This window comes from Microtus oregoni, unplaced genomic scaffold, assembly GCF_018167655.1.
Source record: "Microtus oregoni isolate MIOR12 unplaced genomic scaffold, Mior012 000012F_ref0000307, whole genome shotgun sequence".
NCBI lineage: Eukaryota > Metazoa > Chordata > Mammalia > Rodentia > Cricetidae > Microtus > Microtus oregoni.
This window is the reverse complement of record NW_024543071.1, coordinates 16,147,557-16,167,191: the sequence shown is the minus strand read 5'-3', so window position 1 is coordinate 16,167,191 and position 19,635 is coordinate 16,147,557. Positions and strand designations below refer to the sequence as shown.

Sequence of the window (19,635 nt, the reverse complement as noted above, 5' to 3'; positions counted from 1 at the left end):
TTTTTAAAAAGGGGCGCCCATACCCCATCAGCCAACCCAGCAGTGCCAGGCTGGAGGCCCCACGAGGCTCTTCCCCCAACAACTACCTTGACCATGTGTCAGGGACCATCTCTGCTCCCCAAGACTCCTGCTCAGAGGAACCCGAGCACCCCACACGTCTCAGCAAGGGGTTCCCTACTGCTATGCTCCCCCTGGAGCTCCTTAGGCAGAAGCTAAAGAAGAAGCTCCAGGAACGCTGTGAACTCCACCCCCAGGATGGACTAGCCCGCCACTCTCTCCAAACTCTCCCCGACTCCCTGCCCCACCCAGCCATCTCCTTCTGCCCCATCTGGGAGGGCTCCAGGGTCCTCCTCTCCATCTGCACACTGCATCCTATGTATGCACATCAATAGAGAGCTGTCACTTTTCTCTCTCCTCCCAGGGGAATGAGTACTCTCTCCCGGCCCTGACCCCTGGGCTTGATGAAGTCAAGTCAGGTCTCTCTGCATCCGCCAACCCCGAGCTGGGCAGCAATGTGTCAGGCACACAGACATACCCCGTCGTGACCGGTAAGGGGGCTTCCAGGAGGGTGGGGTGCTGCTTTCAGTGGGGTGCCTCAGTTGATGCCATCTGGGGCCCAGTGTGACAAGTGGGTCCCCTGCCATGGTAGAGAGAGAGAGAGAGAGAGAGAGAGAGAGAGAGAGAAGGAAAGAGAGAGGGAGGGAGAGCCTTACTGAACAGATGTGTGTGGATGAAGGCTTGAAACATTGTGGTGGGGGCTCTGGGCTTCAGCCTGAAAAGTGGGGGTTAGGAGCCTGCTCTCTTCTGTTCTTCCTTCCTTCCTCTCTCTCCCCAAGTTGTCCAGCCTTCCCAGTCTTTGGCTAGGACGTGTGCAGAAGAATGTCTGGGCAAAGAGGCCAGCTGAGGAAAGTGACTAAGAGGTCCCCAGCCTCTAGCCTTCAAGGTTCTCTGTCCCCGACGTTGCTGAGGACCTAGTTTTCCTCTCTCGTGCAGCTTGAGTAGCTGTGGCCTGGAACCTGAGGGTGTAGTAGTGGCCCTGCAGAGTGGAACACAGTTATTGCGGCCTTTCTGCTTTCTTCTTCCTGGAGAAAGCCACCGAGAGGAAAGTTGGATTCCAAGGCCAGGGGAGGTCAAATATAGGACAGAGGCACCCTGGCCAAGCCTTCCAGGGATGAGAGTTGCAGAGGTGCTGGAGCGGCCATAGAGGGGAAAGCTGGTAGAGAGGCCTCAGAGGCCAGCTTCAGAAGGTCCGTGGTGCCACAGAAGGGTTTCCAGGCCAGGAGAGAGCTCTAGTAAGAGAGACACACATCGAGGTGTTATTAAAATTCACCTAATTATTCTGGAGGCACTAAAGCCAATGTGCCGTTTGTACCTTGGGAGACAGGATGATTGAGAAGGGTCTCGGTGGGGATTGGGAGACACTGGGGCGTTACCTGTGAGTGAGCTGAGATTGACTGGGGACGGGGCAGCAAGGCTGTAGGCAGCCAGCATCACATCCAGTGGCAAAGATAGGGAGCAGGCAGGGGCCCTGATACAGGACAGGGCTCTGTGGTGATTTGTTGTGTTGGTGACTTGGTGACTTCCTGTGGCTAGAAGCTCAACTCAGGCAGAGGTGGGCTCAGAGGCCCCTCCAGGGGGCTCCAGAGAGCCCTACATCTCCCATGCTTTCCTGAAGACATACAGCCATGTCCAGCAAAAACAGAGTTGTAGTCTTTGGCTAGGAATCCAGAGACTGAGTCTCTGATGGGTTCCTGGGCTGACTCGGCTTCTCGGAGTGATGACCTGAGCTACACCAGCTGAGTCAGAACACAGCTTAGATCAGTGCTTCTCAGCCTTCCTACTGCTGTGACCCTTTTCTTACAATGCCTCACGCCGTGGCGACCACCCCAACCATAAAAGTTTTTCGTTGCTACTTCATAACTGTAGTTTTGCTACTGTTAACTATGCTACATTATGAATCATAATAAAATAATCTGATATGCAGGATATGCAACCCAAAGGGGTCCGACCCACAGGTTGACAACCCTCTAGCTTAGACCAACAGGCCCTGGATATGAGTTCTCTGAAGTCCAATATAGTTGCTCTCTGACAGTCCGTCCAAGCCAGGCCAGCTTTCGGGCACAGTGGCTGCTCCTCAAAAGTCGGAAGAGAGTGTAAGGACCTTTATAGTCAGCGCTGCAGTCCAGAAGGCAGGAACTTCCTGGGGGTGGACATGTGGCTCTTCCGGGCAGGACTCCTGCTGCAAGGGACCCTGGGGGGCTAATGTAGAAAAATGCTTCCACCTTGAGCAGCCCCCACCAGTCTCCCCCCCATGGCCCTGGAACGGTCCCAGCTCAGCCTGGGAACATCTTTGGCTGATCCATCTGGATCCAAGTGTGAGAAAAGTTCATTTCAGACCCAGCTTGACATTCCCAGGTGGCAAGTTAGCACTAACGTCTCAATCTGTATGCGACATTTCAATCAAGCGAGGAGTAACAAAAGCAGAACCATTAACATTCGGAGCTGTTCGCCAGTGGTAATGACGGGGAAACTCGCTCAGAAACTGGAAATTACCAAAAAAGAGAGAAGTGTGGAGGGAGTGGGGGAGGGGAGGGAGGGGTGGCTGGGGGCAGGGAATGATTTTGTTCACACTCAGACCAAGAGCCAATGTTTGGATTAATAGCGCCATTACTCGAGAAAGAGCTGCAGATTATGCTCATTCTTAAAATGTTTTAGCTGGCAATTAAACGGCTGAAGCTATTGATCTTTGTTGATTTTATGTCCTCCTAATTTGCATAATCTATTAAAGATGAATGATTCATGATGTGTTTATTATGGGGACAAACAGAATTTGCTGGAGCTACTGTCAAGGTGAGAAACGGGTATTGCCCTGAGACTTCGTGGGCCATCTTGGGAACAGGTTTAGCGTGCTGGGCTTTTTTGGGCCGGGACTTGACAGGTAGCAAGAAGCAGTGTGGCAAGGACAGGCAGAACAAATGGACTTTGAGTGAGTTCTAGAGAGATGTTGACATCTGTGAGAACTGGGCTCCAAGCATGCTGGGGAGGTGAGAGAGACTCTTGGTGTATTTGCAGAAATTCTTCTATCCCCGCCCCCCATAGAGCCTCATTATGTAACCCAGGCTGGCCTCGAACTCAGAACAGTCCAACTAAGTACCTCAGTCTCCTGAGTGCTTTGATTAAAAAGAGTGAGCCACTCCATCCAGCTCACAAACGTTCTTTAAAAGCTTATTTCATCTGAGAATGGTAAGGGCTTTGGTGGAGGAAAAAGGGAACCTAGTAGTAGGCATGGCCTCATGGGTGCTAAATCAGGGAGCTGCCAGGTCATGCTGTGCCTATAGCCTTGGATGTGCCAAGGCAATCCGCAAGTCCCCAGGTACCCGGCTCAGCCTCCTCCCTAAGAAGAGGCAAACCCTAAGAAATGGGTCTTAAGGAAGCTGGCGGGGAAGGCCTTGGCCCAACCTGCAAACCAGACCTTATTGATATTCCTGCCACCTCCTGGCACTAGAGGCTGATTTCAAACTTCACCAGCCACTTGATACAGCTGTTCCACAAGGTCAGGACTGAGAGGAGACAGGAGCCTGTACTATTGTGTGGCAGGGAGAGTGGGAGCCAGTGGGCCAGGACACAGCTAATCACATCACAGGCAAGGGTGGCTGCCATAGGCTAGGACTCAGCCTGAGAGCCTCCCCACCCAGCTTCCAGCAGGGAACCAAGGCAAGACACCAATTTCTCAGGGTAGCGTTTGGAAGTTCTTCTGAGATTTTAATTTCACTGCATCACAACTCAGCAAGCTGCCAAGTCAAGCTGGTTATTTAAATTTATCACCCACGCTCCTCTCTGCTGCTGGGTTGCCCTAGCTCGGCTGTGTCTCTTTGCTCCAGCCCACTGCTCTAGGCTGCTGGTCTGGAACAGAGCCGAGTCTCAACTAAGTGATAAGGAAAAGGGGAGAGTGGGCCAGGGGCACTCTGGCCTCGGGCTTCCTCAGGGTGGTTGCTTGGAGCTGCCTTCAAAGCCTGCTTATCCTCTTCAAAGGACCCCACGGGGGAGTAGTAGCCTTTAACCCTTACCTATTCCCCAAGCCCTCTGATCTGGGACTCTGCTGTGGTCACCTGTTCTAGCATTCATTTCTTAAGTTTCCCATCACCAGGAGCAACAAGAGCCCCTCTTCCCCATGGCTTCCTCTCTGACCTTGGCCCAGGCTGCAGCAGTAGGGAAGCCTGCAGAGACCCCAAAAGCAATGTTGTTCTGAGAGGAGAAGCTGAAAACAAGTTCTAGAATCCTCAAAGTCCTTGGGGATTCGAGAGTGTCTTGACTTGGGCAAAATCTGCTCTACAGCAGGGCAAGTTTACTTCCTGGGTGTATGTGGACTGTGATGAGGCTGAAGGGAGTTGGTGCCAGCACAGCCCCGATGCTTCTCAGAGAGGCTAAGGAGCACACATGCCCCCAGAGCAGCTGCATAGAGTGGGCTTCACTGGCCTCTAGTGGGCAACACCACCAAGCACTGGGCAAACCTTGCGCAAATGCAGTTCTCCCCCACGGTAAAGTCAAAGGTATGAGAGGAACGGCCCTGGTACTCAGAAACAAGGCAGACTAAGCTTATGGATAAGACAGCGCTGGTTAAAATATAGCAGCAGACTGGTTAATACAGAGTCACACCTCACTCTGGACCCAGAAACAGAGGAAAGTCGGAGTCAAAGCAGGTTGTGAGACACGGCGGCCTTCTCGTAGAGGTAAACCCTAGCGCAGGGATGTTAAGGCAGAATACACCAGGCAGAAGGTGCGATCTTGGACCCAAGAGAAAAGGAGACAGAACAAGGAAACACTGTCCAGGGACTGGAGAGCCACGGGCGCTTTCTTCCTTGTGACCCAGGGAAACAAAGTAGAGAGGTACATGTCATTGCGAGGAAAGGGGCCAGGAAAATTCATACATAGACCTAAGCCAAGTTCATGCCATAAGCAGCTGCAGGAACCCCACGCTAAGAACATACAGAGAATTTTGTGGGGGACAATAGTTTACTCTGGTGTGAGCAGGAATGAAGTAAAACCTTCTATGTAGAGATAGCCCATGATCCAAGATGCAGAGGACTCCCATTGAGAAAAAAAACAAAAACAAACAAAAGAACCTACCATAGAAGATGAGCTCATCATAAAAATGCCTCCACATTTCATGTGCCTATGAACCATCAGAGAAAGTTAACAGAAGTAATACAGAGGACAATTAACGTCCCCAAGAGACAGCTCTCACGGAATATCCCAAAGTGAACAGCAATTAAGGAAGAACTCGAAGAGAAAGATGAGCTTTTTCTTTAGCCCAGATCTAGACCCAGGATCCTTTCCCCTGGTACCAAGCCAATTGTAAGATAATGGAGACCCAAAAGGCCACTGAGAGTAAAGGGAGAGGAGCGAGCCTATTCCAAGTTTATCTAATTCGGAGTCTTCTCAGTACAGAGTTTTGCTCTTCTGGATAATATTGACTAGGAGAGATTTCAGATCCCAGGACAGCGCTCCCCTCCCCTGTGTATGTTGCAGGGGAGGTTAGTTCTTTCGACTCTAATCTTCCCAGCCTTGGTGGAGAGGAGGTAGTTTTATTCAAGAGCTCAGGGCAATTTTCCTGGCTGCCTAGAAACTACAGCTTTAATGGAAGCTGTCACTTAAGTCCAGGAAAGATTTGGGGGTGCTACCCAACAGGGGAGTACCCAAGACAGAGGAGGTAGAAACTGTCATCTTTGACAGAATGAGGAGGTTAGACACCCCAGGTTCAGAGCTGAAGAGCAGGGTTGACCCTGGTCCTGGGGATCAGAGGCAGCAATGCCAGTACAACCTTGGCTGCAGGGTGCCAATGCAGCATCTTGCACATGCTGCCCAAATCTCCAGTGGACAGCAAAGTGACCCTTTGGCAGAGAGAGTTGTGGACCCTGGGAAACCTCCTCCTCTACTCAAAGAGTCCTGAGCACCTCCAGGGACCTCCCCTTTCCTGTAGTTAACAACCCCCTTCCAATGCAACTGCATTTCCCCCCTAAAATAAACACATAGCCCTTGGCTATTCCCTTACAGGTAGGAGAAGGCAATAAAAGCTCAGAAATGCTGCCAAAGGAGGCTGGGAGTCTCCTGCTCTTGTCTGTTGGTTCACAGCTCCTGATTAGCTGGAGGAATTTAGAGCACAGACACCAGAGCTTCCCTCGAGCCTTGAAAGAAGTGGGTGAGGGCAACTCCAGACCTGTGAAGAGTCTAAGAGCCCCATTCCAGTGGTGATCAACCCACACCAGAGGGCTTTTCCTCAACACCTCTATATAGGCAGAGAAGGCCTGAGGCAAAGAGGTGAGGCCTCCTCCAGCTATCTCTGAGGCCTCTAGCTACATCCCCAAGGACCTCAAGCCCCAGACCTCACTGTGATTTAATTACGGAGGCATTTCCATAGCAATGAGACATTGACAGATATGCTGGTGCCCAGGGCCTGCAGCTTAGGGAAGTACTGGATGGGGACTCTTCCTTTCCTCTTTTATCCAGTCTACCTTTTGAGGGGAGAGTTGTGAAGAAGAGCATTTAGCTCACTCTTTAGAGTAGAACCCAAGCTGAAGTGTTGTAACATATACCCACATCTTTTCCTACCAGCCATCCCAGGAATGCTGGGCTAGTCTCCCCAGAAGTGGGCCTGAGCAGAAGCAAACACTGGGACCACACAGGGAATTATGGGAATATGACAAGGGTTTGGGGCATCTTAGCAGCCTTGTTCTGTGGCCTTCTAAGCTGAGCCAGAACGTGGTCCACATCATGGGAGTTTTTACCACTTCTCTTTATCTCTTCTATCCACGAAACAAGCCCAAGATGCTGGGCATGTCAAACGGACCACGCTTTTCCTTCATCATGTACTCTAAGTGATTTAGCGATAAGAGAGACGGGACTCTTAGTGTGAATCAAAACATTGTCACAAAACCCATGGTCTTTAAATATGTGCGGTTGTACAGTGCCCAGCTCAGGCTAAGGAGGGCTGGCTGCCTGGGCAAGCACCCTGTTTTCACAATGAGGGAGATGGAAAGACCCTTTCAGCTGCCGAATGTTGTTTAGAGATGCTTAGGGTGGCCCAGAGAGGGGCCCCTCAACACGGAGTTTGTTTGCTCTGCTCTTTGGCACTTCCTAAGCAGAGGCTGTCTAAGGAGAAGGCTGCTAGTACAGCCTTTCCTGAATGACCGGGAATTTTGAATGGTGGTGCTCTAAGGAATGTCACAGGGATGGCTCAGAAATGTCTTACTGGCCTGAAAGCCACCAAGGCAAGACTTGGAACCTGTTTCTCAGAGAACCAGATACCCACAAGGCGACAGGAAGACCCTCAGGACAAATAAGCCGATGCCTCTTTAACCCTGAGCTCTGTGAGGCAGCCCTGCCGCTCCTGTCACTCCGAGGGGCTTTGCTGCCTTCAGCTTGGAATCCTCTGCTCTCCTCCCCGGTGGCAGTGGGGCTGCCTGGCAGAGAGGAGGAAATCCAGCGGTGGCTCCAGGAACAGGCTAATGCTCCAGCAGCTTAAGTGGCCGTCTTCCTTGGGATTAGAGTTTCACTTACACAGAGAGTCTGAGAAACACTGTGCTTTCAGAAGGATTAGGCCTGACAACCCAGCTCTCTCAGAGAACAAAATAAAGCCAGAGAGGAACTGGGAGACCCGGGAGTGGCAGGAGACTGTGCAAACCGGCTTAACCTCTGCCCACCCAGCACGAGGGTCTCTTATGCACTGAGCCTGCGGGTGAGCGCCTTGCCCAACCGCCTGGGCACCGGCATCTGCCCAACTCTGCTTTTCATTTGCTCGTGGAGTCAGAGAAGACGGTACCTTCCCAAGTCACAATTCCACCTCTGTAAGTGAGCCAAGTTTCCTTCTGGCCATTTGAAAGTGCGATTCTCCTTAGATTTCTCTCAGGCTGAGGCAGCAGTTCCATCCACGCCAGGCCAAGTTAGAAGAAAGCCCCTCCTGGGCTACCTCCGCCCCCATTCTGCAGAGCACAGCCCTATAAGGGCCTTGTGTGAGAGGAGAAGGTGGAAATAGCCTGACCAGTTGTGCCCAGATGTTTGGCGGTCGAGGCACAGACCTCACTGAGCCAGTGCAGGTCTAGCATCTCTGCCTAGGATACCTCGAGGGACTAAAGGTCCAGCTGTCAGTGGACAAGCGGCTCAGCTAGGAGAACAGCCACCCTGAGCTGTGAGCACAGCCCCCTCTGCTGGAATCTGGAGCAGGCAAGCCCACACAGTGGTGTAAGTGGGGTCCTTCCACAGGCTCTAGAAGGCAAACCTGGGGAGAGTCTGGAAATCTTAGAAATAAAAACCAAAATGAAATACATAGAACGCGATTTCCTTCTCTTGAAAGCATCATTTATAGATTCAAGAGTCACTGTTTTAATGTATTACATATAACTTGTAAATGCAAAGATAAAATAATTTAGGCAGCAATTAAAAAGTCGGCGGCTATATTCTTGCATGCACTATGTTTGTGTCAGATACAAGCACAGACCACTAGCCTTGAGGAAATCTAATGTCTTCCTTCTTGCCACCTTATATGGGAGGCAGACAAATGTGAGGCTAGGGCAGTAAAACAAGAGTTATGTTTTCTGGCTTTAGGGTTCTCCGCAGTGTCAAATGGATAGCAGAAATGCTCATCTTCCGAGAAAGATGCCAAGCAACAGCATCTCTAAAGTCTTTGGGTAGAACTTCTGCTGTGTAAATCTGTGTCTAATGAGCCTCGTTGCCAGATTCTCTCGAGAAGCAGTTTCTGTGACTGGGCAGCTTCCCTCTTAGTTCTGAACACGGACATAGACCTGGACTTGAGATAAGCCTGATGCTTGACACTTGGCTGTTTCTTATATGGTTTCATTAATGTTGTTTGAGAAGGCACAAACAAATCAGTTTCTTCTACCAAACGACAGTTTCCCTCGTTTGCTTGCTTGCTTTATAAGCATAGCTTATTCATTTTGGAGTCATGAATACTTTTGAGAATACCATTTTTAAAATGTACCTCCTACCCAGAAAGAGGTATAGTAACATTTACGTATAGCTTTCTATGGAACCCTTGAAATATATCTGTGGTGCCCTACCAAATCAGTGAACCCCAGTCTAAAATCCCCTGCTGCACAAAAATGAGGCAAGCTAAGATGCACAAAACAGTGTTGAGCCGGGTGGTGGTGGCGCATACCTTTAATCCCACTACTCAGGAGGCAGAGGCAGGCGGATCTCTCTGAGTTCAAGCCCAGCCTGGTCTACAGAGTGAGTTCCAGGACAGCCAGAGATATACAGAGAAATCCTGTCTCCAGAAACCAAACCAACACAAATAGTCTAAGATGTCCTCTTACAGGACAGGTTCATTAGCATGAGCCCAGGTGACTCTGTCTTTAGGTCTGTCATATTTGGGAGTATCATTCCAGTATCAATCTCCTGGTCTAACATTACTATAATCCAGGTTCTCTGTCAAATAGCTGTGAAATCCTGACCATAATCCTTAGTTCCTCTGTGTTTCAGTTTCTGATCTGAAAAATCAGGGATTAAAGATAGCTCAAGTGGTGGAATTGATAAAGAATTAAAGGAGATGATAACACATGTAAGATAATGAGGGTGAAGACAAGCACATGGTAGCTGTTCAATGGATGCTAGAAAGACCAGGAGCCAGGAGATTGCTGATTCAACCAAACGGCACACACGATCTGATGACTTAAAACCTCTAATTTCCTCATAAAGCTTGGAACTTTGCTTCTGTCCGTGCTTGGGAGAGAGGCTGCACTTAGAATTCTCCAAAACAGTTGATTTGCTTTGGCCCATTTGCTAAGGAATGCCTGACGAAAGTGCACTGTCTGATTCAGACAGAGCGACTGCTGCAAAAATTGGCTTTGGAGTCTTCAGGGACTCCCGCAGTTGAACTGCGAAGACATCCTCATCAAGTACAGTGCTTCTAACACTTCTGGGTACTTTAAGACTCTCCACTACTGCTGCTTCTCACAGGGGCTTTTTCGTGTTAAAGAACTCTCAAAGGAGACGAAGACTCCACCCCATGGAGTTTTACTACAGACCTCCCAGACGCTTGTTCCTTCTTTGCATCCCTTTTTTTTCCTCGCCTCATCTTAATGGTTATGTAGTGGTATGAGGTTTTGCTTGCTGGAAAACTTCTTTTCCTTCTCTTCAGCTCTTTTGGGGAAGTATCTGGGTCCATGCTGCCATTAAAGGCAGTGTGGCATGGACATGGCTTCTAATGTTGGTGCTATCATTTATAGCCATGTAGTCCCAGGAGAGTCACTATGCCTCTGTGTCCCCATCTCTCTACCTTTAAAAGAAGGGCACAGTCATCCCGAAGACTCATCTTTGAAAGCTTTGTAGCATCAGAAGGCAAGTAGGCCATATGAAATGCCCATTCCCTCACAGGGACGTTGACTTTTTATCCGTTCGGATTCCTGGTGCTTTTTATGTTACTGGCAGTGTCAGTGAGCAAGCCAATGCTTTACTGCTTCCTGTCTTCCGCGGGATGACACGTATTTCATAACCGATGCACTCTGCCGTATAGGCTTTTCTCCTGTTCCTGCACTTCGGCTTGTTTGCCATCTTACAGTTTCTGAGTCACCCCCACCGCCATCTGCCCGTCTCCCTGTAAGGCTGCAGCACCCAGCGCTTCTGTCAATTCTTCCGCTTCCCATTGATATTCCCTCGCCAAAGGAGGCTTGCTCAAAGAACGCTGCTGGGCAAATGGTATGATAGTTTTAGTAATTTGAAAACTTCCTGCACTGTGTGTTTGCCGTTATTGACAATGGTGTTCCAGGAGAATATATGGCTCTAGCAAGACTTTGGTCAATTTTTCCCTGCTCGTCAGGTGTCATCTGTGTACTAATGAAGTCATCGAGCGCACTTTGTATGCAGCGGCTGGCACCGTGTTGACTTAGAGGTCCTGCACAGGGACCTCTTTGTGTGATGCCGCTACAGAACAGAGCACAGGTGGAGGACAGACACTGGGAAATTTCAAATGCTTTTTCCTCACCACGGGCCTCTTCCCCCTTATTTTTCAAATTTTAAATTGCTAACTAAGGAAATAGATTTTTTTTAAAGTAGAATTTGGAAACGTGCCTTCCAATCAATCGTTCAGGGAGCAGTTCTTAGTAGGCAAAGTCTTCTACCTGCTGGAAGTTGAACATGCCATTTTGCAGGCCAAGTAGCTGTGGGAATAAACTTTGCAAGAGAATTGACTGGAGACAGCTTCTGGACCATCCACCCTTTCTTTGTTTCTTCTGGGTCTTGTTGTTTTGTTTTGGTCTGTTGTTTTATGTGGATACCTTCCATTGTGGGGAACTTGTGTTCAACTAGTTGTAAGAATGACGGCAGTGAAGATCAAATTCAATTTTCCTATTATTAACAAAAAGGGCATGATGTCAGAATGAAAAACAATAGAAAGAATAAGAAGGGAGGGGCAAAAAAGGAGGGAGGCACACTCTGCTTCCTGGCTGCTTTGTGGATATTGAGATCACAGGGCCTGGAAGAATCATGTTTTATATCTCTCTAGCTTCAAAACCTCCACATCTCCCATAATCCCCTTTTCTCTTGGGTCTTCTCTGGCAAATAAATGCCAAATAATTCATTTCTCTCTCTAGGAAATGATACGTGTTTTTCTCTTGCTGTGAGCTTTGGGTCTTCTCTGCTGAGAGATGCTCAGGAGATGTGCACTTTTTTATTGGCAATCGAAGTCAATACAGAAGTCAGTCAGTGACACAGCTTTAATCCCAGCACTCAGGAGGCAGAAGCAGGTGGATCTCTGAGTTCGAGGTCAGCTGGTTTACAGAGCTAGTTCCAGGACAGTCAAGGCTACACAAAGAAATCCTGCCTTGAAAAACAAAATTATACACACACACACACACACACACACACACACACACACTACAAGAAAACCTACAACAAAGCAAACACAAGCAAGTTGTGGTAGCACACATCTGTAATCCCAGTACTCAGGGGTCTGAGGCAGGAGGATCACAAGTTTGTGGCAAGCATGAACTAGGTGCAAGATTGTCTCAAAACAAAACAAAATAGGACAAACGAAAAGCAAATGCAGATTCTTCTACTGCCTGGGATTCAGAAGTGGCATCTTCTTTGCTGGTTGTCTGATTAGTGCATCTCAGGACGTGTAAGGCGATAGCCACACCCGACAGGCATAGAAGGAAACCGTTCTGTTGCATAGTAAATCTGAGTCACCAGAGATAAATCTACCGCTGAAAATCTTTGTAAAAATTCCGCTATTGTTTTAATTTATTTTTCAAATGTTTAAGCTTTTATTTATTTTAATAAATAAGGGTGTTTTGCCTGCATGTGTAGGCACCACATGCCTGGTACCCAAAGAGGCCAGAAGAGGTCATCAGTCCCCTGGGACTGGAAGTACAAACAGTTGTGATTTGTCATTTGGCTGCTGGGAATTGAACCTGGGTCCTCTCGGCGAGTAGCCAGTGCTCTTAACCATAAAGCTACCTCTCCAGCCCCATTTCAATGGACTGTTAAAGGGAAAAGACACAAGCAGGTTTCGTTTTAGTTGTGCTGCTCTGTAGTAGACCAACACATATGAAACAATGAGAACCCATTGTCATCCATCAGGGATCAGCTATGGATGCAATGGAGGAATTGTAAGAATTGATCAATAAGTACTTACTGAGAGTCTACTGTGTTCTCAACTATGCAGGATAGATCAGAATGTAGGTCCTACCCTTGAATGAGTTATGGTCAGTTTGGCATGAAACAGCAGAACTGACATTGCATTTTGTAATATAGTGACATTGATGTAGTCAGCCGTGGAACACAGATGTCATGGAAACTTGAAAGAAACTTCCTTGAGGAGTAGAAGGATGGGAATGTAGAGGCTTGAGCTGGAAGAAAACTATGAGTAAGAAGGAAGCAAAGGTTACATCCAAGCACAGGCATTTTACATCACAAGATGAAAACAAACTCAACCAGAAGTAAGAATCAGAGCTAGGAAAGCCAAGTGGGGTGAGTACCTGGGGGACATGGAGTCTGGAGAGTTCCCTGTTCAAACTGTAGCCTACAGGGAGTCAATGGCAGTATTTGAAAGCAAGCAGTGTTTCAGAAGGGCTAGCAGCCACATTTTAGATTGGTAAGGGGGAAGACTGTGAAGGCAGGAATACAAGCAAAGAGAAACCACTGGAGCAAGCCAAAGGCAGGAACTCGTGGGTCGAACTACAAATGTGACAGAGAGAATAGAAATGAATACAACAGAAATGGCTAAGGAGAATCTGTTGCATATTGGAAGCGATGGGGAAAGAAGGCTGTGTCTAGCGCTCTGAAGTTTTAGGTATGTCTTCAAAAGAGCTGGGAAACTGATGGAGAAGAAGATGAATGTGCCTTTATTCCTATTGAGTTTGAGGTGACAGTGGACAGCTAATGAAGGCATTCAGCAGGCAGCAGGAAATGGAAAAACCTGAGCAGTGGCTCTTTACTCTTAGAGAAGGATGACTCTCTCAGAGGTGTCGAGGTGGGGATGAGAAAGCATACGTCTGAGGAATGAAGTAGGTGACGCCATCAAGTGGATGGTACTGAAGAAAAATGCTATGGAATAGCCATGAAAAGTCCCATGGACCTCACCATGACCAGGACCCAACTAAGGGGATGTACAGAGTGCTATGACTTCCTCCAGCCACACCTTGCCTTCCCAGGGTTGGACAGAGGCCCGAGGAATAGAATGACACTATCTGGTGAGGAAGACAGGGGAATCTGCAGCAGATACATGGGCCCCAGGAGAGGGCAGGCTCTAGTGTATGGGGTGTGGGAGGTAGGAAGGAGCCAATGCTGTCCATGAAGACTGGAGTATGCTAGAAGGTGCCCCTCCACAGAAATGGACACATGCTGCTGTGTTCCAGGACAAATGTATCTGTGTGGAAGTATCTCTCGAATATTGATTCACTTTGCCTCGGCTCCCTGCTTCTGGCAAGGGAAGTCCCATCTCCCACTCTGTAGGCTCTGACTACCAGAGGCTTCCAGGGAGGCTGTTGGTAGGGGGAGCAGATTTTGCTTACTGGAACATGATCCAATCCTGCTTGCCCTCAAAGTTCCTGATTCACTTCAGAGATGGTTTTCTATCACTTATATGCCAACCATAGCAAAATAGCCCACCGGTTAGTCCCCCAGCCTCCAGGCCTGGCATCTACAGGTCCACTTAGAAGGACTCTACTCTTGTAGAGGTGGTAGTGTGGTGCCTTCGACCTGAGAGAAAGATAGGTGTTAGAGCAGTAGACAGGATGACAGAGGTCCACTAGAACGACAGTAGCTAAGTGCCTTCAGAGGAGTAAACCCAGGGCATCTCCACCCATCTCCTCCTCAGTTGGGAATCATGGAGACAAAGACTGAGGCAGGCATACATGTATGCACAGATATACAATGAGTAACATTAAACACACACACACACACATGCACACACGCTCAAGGCTGATGGCGGACACACATCTAGACATTTGGACCCATATTCAGGCACTCAGGGCCCGATGGCTCAGATGCCCATCTCCTTCCTCCTCCTAGCATCCAGGAGTGAGCTGAGGCAGTCCCCTCTCTTCTGGGCCTCATGCCTTCCCCTTTGTGTTTCTCCAGGTCGTGATATGGCGAGCACCACTCTACCTGGTTACCCCCCTCATGTGCCCCCCACTGGCCAGGGGAGCTATCCTACCTCCACCCTGGCAGGAATGGTGCCTGGTAGGTGACAATACTGGAGATGTCTGATCTAAATTGTGGGTGAGCTGCTGAATGGTCTGTAGTCTCAGGCTGGGAGTGGGAGGAGAGCCAACAAACCACTGTCCGGCAAACCATTGTCCTTCATCCCTCCTCCTCCTTAGAAGCCACAGTTCGCCCTTTAGAAGTAATGCCAGGAGGAAACTCAGAAGTGCCCCTGTGTACAGAGCTGTAGGTTATGGCCCCTCCTCAGCATCCAACCATCCAAGCCTATGCTCCCAATGCTCCAGCCCATCCCAGCTAGCTGACACTGCTTGGAAGAGCCTGCCCTGGTTTCCATGGAAACTTGGAACCAAAGACCATTTTCAGGGGCATGGCAGTCATTCAGACAAAGCCACACTGGTCCACACCAAGCCAGAGGGGGAAAGCACTATAGAGAACCAACCCTAATTTAGAGAGAGAAGGAAGCTAGTCTCAAAGTGGAGTGGAGGACAGGAGGGAAACAGAGAGACCCCAACTTCAGAGAGAAAGGATCTAGAACACCTCTATACTTCTTCAGAGGACAGGGGCCTCTGGGCTCCTCTGGGCCCTGTGGGACTCCAGTGCACCTTTTTTTTTTGCTGAGAGGCCTTGTACTTGGGTTTGGAATTAAGGAGGCAGAGACTGTATTTAAAGCCTGGTGGTTGCTATCCCCACTGTCCATCCCAAATGGGTGTGGTTTAAAGGCAAAGAAACACCAAAATCTCTTGTCTTAAAATGACCAAGACTTTCCCAACCTGCAACCCACTGCCTCTGGAGTCTTTTGTCTGCCCTGTTCCTAAAGTTCAACTTTCACTGGAAGGGGGAGAAGAAGAGGCTAGAAAGGGTGATTGTCTTCATCCATCAAGGAACAGTCCTGAGTAAGCAGAAGTGGGGTGGAGAAAACTAGGGAGTCTACTGTAGGGCAGTAGAGAATAGGGACGGGAAGAAGCTGGAGGTGTGGATGAAGGGAATCCTGCTCAGGCTCTACAGAAGGCAAGTAGAAGCCTTGGTAGGGGGCCAGGAGAGGCTTTGGAGGTAGATCCTTGTGCAGGTGGAGGCTGGAGGAGGTCTTAGGGAAGTGGGGGGTGAGGAAAGAGTGGGAAGATGGGGGTGGGGAGTCTGCAGGGAGGTGGGGATGAGGGGAGCCGCAGAGAGCTCACGGTGGCAAGGGGGGAGTCGTTAAACAGAATCTAGTGCTGATGAGGAAATTACACTTGTTTCATTAGCGATGGGGAAGGAGATAGCTCAGTTCCTCTTGGTCACAGTTGAGCTCAGAAGCTCATTATCCCGCTGCACGCATGCTTTCCCTCCTCGTCAATAAACAGGCTTTCCAGTGGCTGCATCCCCACCCCCACCCAGCTCCTCCTTGGAGTGCGGCCCCTTCTCCTCTACTTAACCCGCGGTTAGGGATCACTGTAAACAGTCTGGGGTCATCACACAGGAGAAAGGGCGAGGGGGAAACCCATAGGCCTGGCCTTTCTCCTCCTGAAGGGAGGGAGGCAGCGCTCAACCCACAGTGCCCTCCACTACCCAGGCTCCTGGGCCTGCGGGCAGTCCGCTTGGTTCCTGCAAATCTCCTTCTCCAGTTGCGTGGTGCTCATTGTGGACCTCAGGAGGAAAAAGTGGAAGGGGTTATTTCCCGGGAGAACAGCACCATCGCCACCTGCCTAGTTTTGGCACAGCGCTGAGATACCATTCTTAGGATTTTCTGGGACAAAGTGTCTCAAGGGCCTTCCTTCACCACCCTCCCCCTCTTTAATCCTGTGGAGTTCCTAATGTAGGTGTCCACCATAAAAGCTCTCGGGGCTCCCAAGTTACTTAAGTGGGCACAGCCAGACCAGGCCAAACCCTTTCTGGGTAGCCAGAAGTGCTTCGCGGGGGATCCCAGGCACAAACCTGCCCACAGATCCCTCCAGGCCTAGGTGCACAGAGATACGGTTACTTCTTGCCTTTGGTGGCTGTCCCCACGTGGCGAGCGTGGAATGCCTCACCTCTACCCTGCCCCCACGGACCTTGCTCTGCTTGCAACACCTGAGGCTGGGACTATCGGGGAGGGCAGAAGAGGCCAACCGGGCACACTGAGCACATCTAATTCCAGTTCCCCACCCTCCCACAGGGAGCGAGTTCTCAGGCAACCCCTACAGCCATCCCCAGTACACCGCCTACAACGAGGCTTGGAGATTCAGCAACCCTGCCTTACTAAGTGAGTACGCCACCTGGCTGGCGGGCGGCTCAGCGGCTAGCCTGCTCGCCCGCTCGGTCGGGCGCGCAGGCTGCTTCGGGACAGCGATCCCACTCTAGACCACCCTAACTCTGGGTACCCGGATGGGCCAGGGAGACAGACTCATTGTAGCAACGCTGGGGCCTGAGGACTCCTCGGGGGCGCCTTGCCTCCTGCCTCACTGGAAGGCTCTTGGCCGCAGGGGCCGATAGGATCCCTTGGCTTGTTGCCGCCAGGTGTCACCTGTCCTGTCCCTCTCCCGCCCTGAGAACGCAGCGCTCTTCCTGGGGATCTGGCCTCAGGGCGGTCACATTCTTCCAGTCCTGTTCCTGCCGGACCCGGGGAGGGCTTTTCTTTGCTTTTCTTTCCTTTTTTTGTTCTCCTGTTTGTCCTCTCACCCAGCCCATTCTTCTCCTGTGTTAACTTCCAGGTTCCCCTTATTATTATAGTGCCGCCCCCCGGGGCTCCGCCCCTGCCGCTGCTGCCGCTGCCTATGACCGCCACTAGTTACCGCGGGGACCACATCAAGCTTCAGGCAGACAGCTTCGGCCTCCACATCGTCCCAGTCTGACCGCCCACCCCAGAGGGAGGGAGGACCGAAGCGACGAGCTGCCACTCGGCCACCGTCCCAGTCCCACCCCTCCACCTCGAGACACCCTCCCCCCTCCCCCACAGCCCTTCACGTCACCCTGTCGATGGCCTGACAGCACCGGTGGAGCGGCGGGTGGGACCCTCAGGCCCCGGCTCATCGCCAGCCCCGCCCGCCGCCCCTCTCTGCCTGCCTGGACCACCTCGCCGCCCGGAAGCTCGCCCGCCTCTGGCCCGCGCGTCCGGCACGTTTCTGTGACACACAATCAGCGTGGCCTACCCGGGGGCAGCCCGCTTCTGACGCCCGGGCGCTGGGAGGCTTCGCTGCAAAAGCTGAGCTAGGGAAACTAAGGAAAGGACTTTGTGCAGAAGGAGGAGCCCTGGTCGGAACCCCTGGGGAAACTCCTGCCCCACCCCATCCCCTGTGCCTGCCAGGCTGACCCCGCCTTCTGTCTGCGTCCAGCCGCTGACAGTGGCACCTGGACGCGAGGATCGGACTCGAGGGACAACGTTTGGGACGTCAGAGTTTTCCAAGGCTGGTACCCAAGGCGAGCAGACGCCAACTGAGCTCGTCCACCCTGACTGCCTAGTTCCCCAGGGCGTGGGATCTCCTGCAGTGACTCTACTCTCGGCCCCGCCTTGCCCCTACCTCAGCGCCTCTTCCATCTGCTGGCCTTTGACTTTCCCCTCCTGCGCGTTTTCATCCCAGGACACCTTGCACGCAGCCCAATCGGGGCCACCGCCGGAACAGTTTCCTCCGACTGCGGCTGCCAGCACTGGTCTTTCCTAGCAGTAACTTGCTGCCCCCCACCCCAAACTCCCAACCTGCGGGCGGTAGGAGCCAGGAGGGAACTGACGACCGAGTTGCCCGGGAGATGGAAACCGGGGGCTGCTTGCCCCACTCCATCCACCCTCAGCCGAACAGAGCCCCTAAAGTCTACACTTATTTAATATGATGGTCTTTGCATAAACGAACAAAACAAAAACCCAAAAGGCTGCTTTGTAGAAAGACGGTGTGTGTGGTGTGGAGGCGAACCTCTCTCTGTACATATCCCCTCCCTCTCCGCCCCGCCCGCCCGCCGGGTACCGTAGAGTCCCTGTCCCCCGCCCGCCCTGCCTGTAGATACACCTGCTGTCCGTGCTGTGAGGGTCGCCGCTCGCTGGGGGGAGGGGGGACACAGCTACATGCCCACTCAAGCACAGCACGTCCTGGGGGAGGGGGGCATTTTTTACTTTACAAAAAAAATTATGAAAGAAATCTCTATGCAAAATGACGAACATGGTCCGGTGGACACCTCTCGCCTCTGTTTTGTTGGCTGTTTCTCTGTAATTCCGTGTTTTCCTCTCTCACCTCCCTGCATCTCTCCCTCCCTCTTCATCTCCCCTTTCTCTACTGCTTTCTCCTGTGTCTCTTTCTCTGCCTCACTTGTCTCTGTCTCGGTCGCGGCCCTCCTGCCCCAGGCCTCCAAGGCTACATTAAAAGTGGCAGAGCCAGCCTCTGGGCTAGCCCCTTGTGGCCTTGCCACCGTGCTCCGGCTAGGCTAGGCCGCCCTGTCCCTCCCCGCCCTGTAGTTGCTCTCTCTCTCGGTAGCGGCGATGCTCCCTGCATGTCTCCTCAACCGTGGATCGTGACGACTCGAAATAACAGAAACAAAGTCAATAAAAGTGAAAAAATAAATAAGTAAATAAATAAAAATCCTTGAACAAATCCGAAAAGGCTTGGAGTCCTAGCCCAGATCTCTCTTCCCTTCGAGCCTTTTTATTTGAAAAGGAAAGTGAGAAAAGAGAAGAGTGTAAGGGCACTGCCGGCGCCTGGTCCGGGCCCAGCAGCGGAGCCCTAGGTCCCAGCTCCGAGGCCGGGCTTGACCCCAGTCTTGTGTCCGGCTTGCTGGCGGCGCTCAAGGAGCACGGGACCCAGGATCAGGCCTAGCTTTCGAAAGGTCTTCCACAGTTCTGGTCTCCTCCGCCACTTTCAACGTGTCGGTTCGTTTTAATTATTTTTATTTTCTTTCTTCCTTCCTTTCTTCCTTTTTTTGTGCACATGATAAATAATAATAATAAATAATAATAAAATTTTGTATGGCACTCCCCATGGCTCCAGGTTTGTCTCTCCCTGCCCCTGTACTCCAACTAGA

At 50.9% G+C, this 19,635-nt stretch overlaps 1 protein-coding gene across 9 annotated transcripts in view; it reads left to right on the top strand.

Moving 5' to 3' along the window:
- Pax2 (paired box 2) overlaps positions 1–17,483 on the top strand; it is an 83,634-nt gene extending 66,151 nt beyond the window's left edge. For 4 of the 9 annotated variants that reach the window (XM_041661475.1, XM_041661476.1, XM_041661482.1 and 1 more), the window contains 4 exons: positions 422–548; positions 14,593–14,694; positions 16,808–16,894; positions 17,343–17,473. In XM_041661475.1, coding sequence (XP_041517409.1) covers positions 422–548; positions 14,593–14,694; positions 16,808–16,894; positions 17,343–17,419 — 393 coding nt within the window. In that variant the 3' untranslated portion in view covers positions 17,420–17,473. Of the gene's footprint in view, positions 1–421; positions 549–14,592; positions 14,695–16,807; positions 16,895–17,342 lie in introns of all 9 variants that reach the window. The other 5 variants (XM_041661477.1, XM_041661474.1, XM_041661479.1 and 2 more) reach the window with 3 other exon arrangements.
- Positions 17,484–19,635: the final 2,152 nt, after the last annotated feature.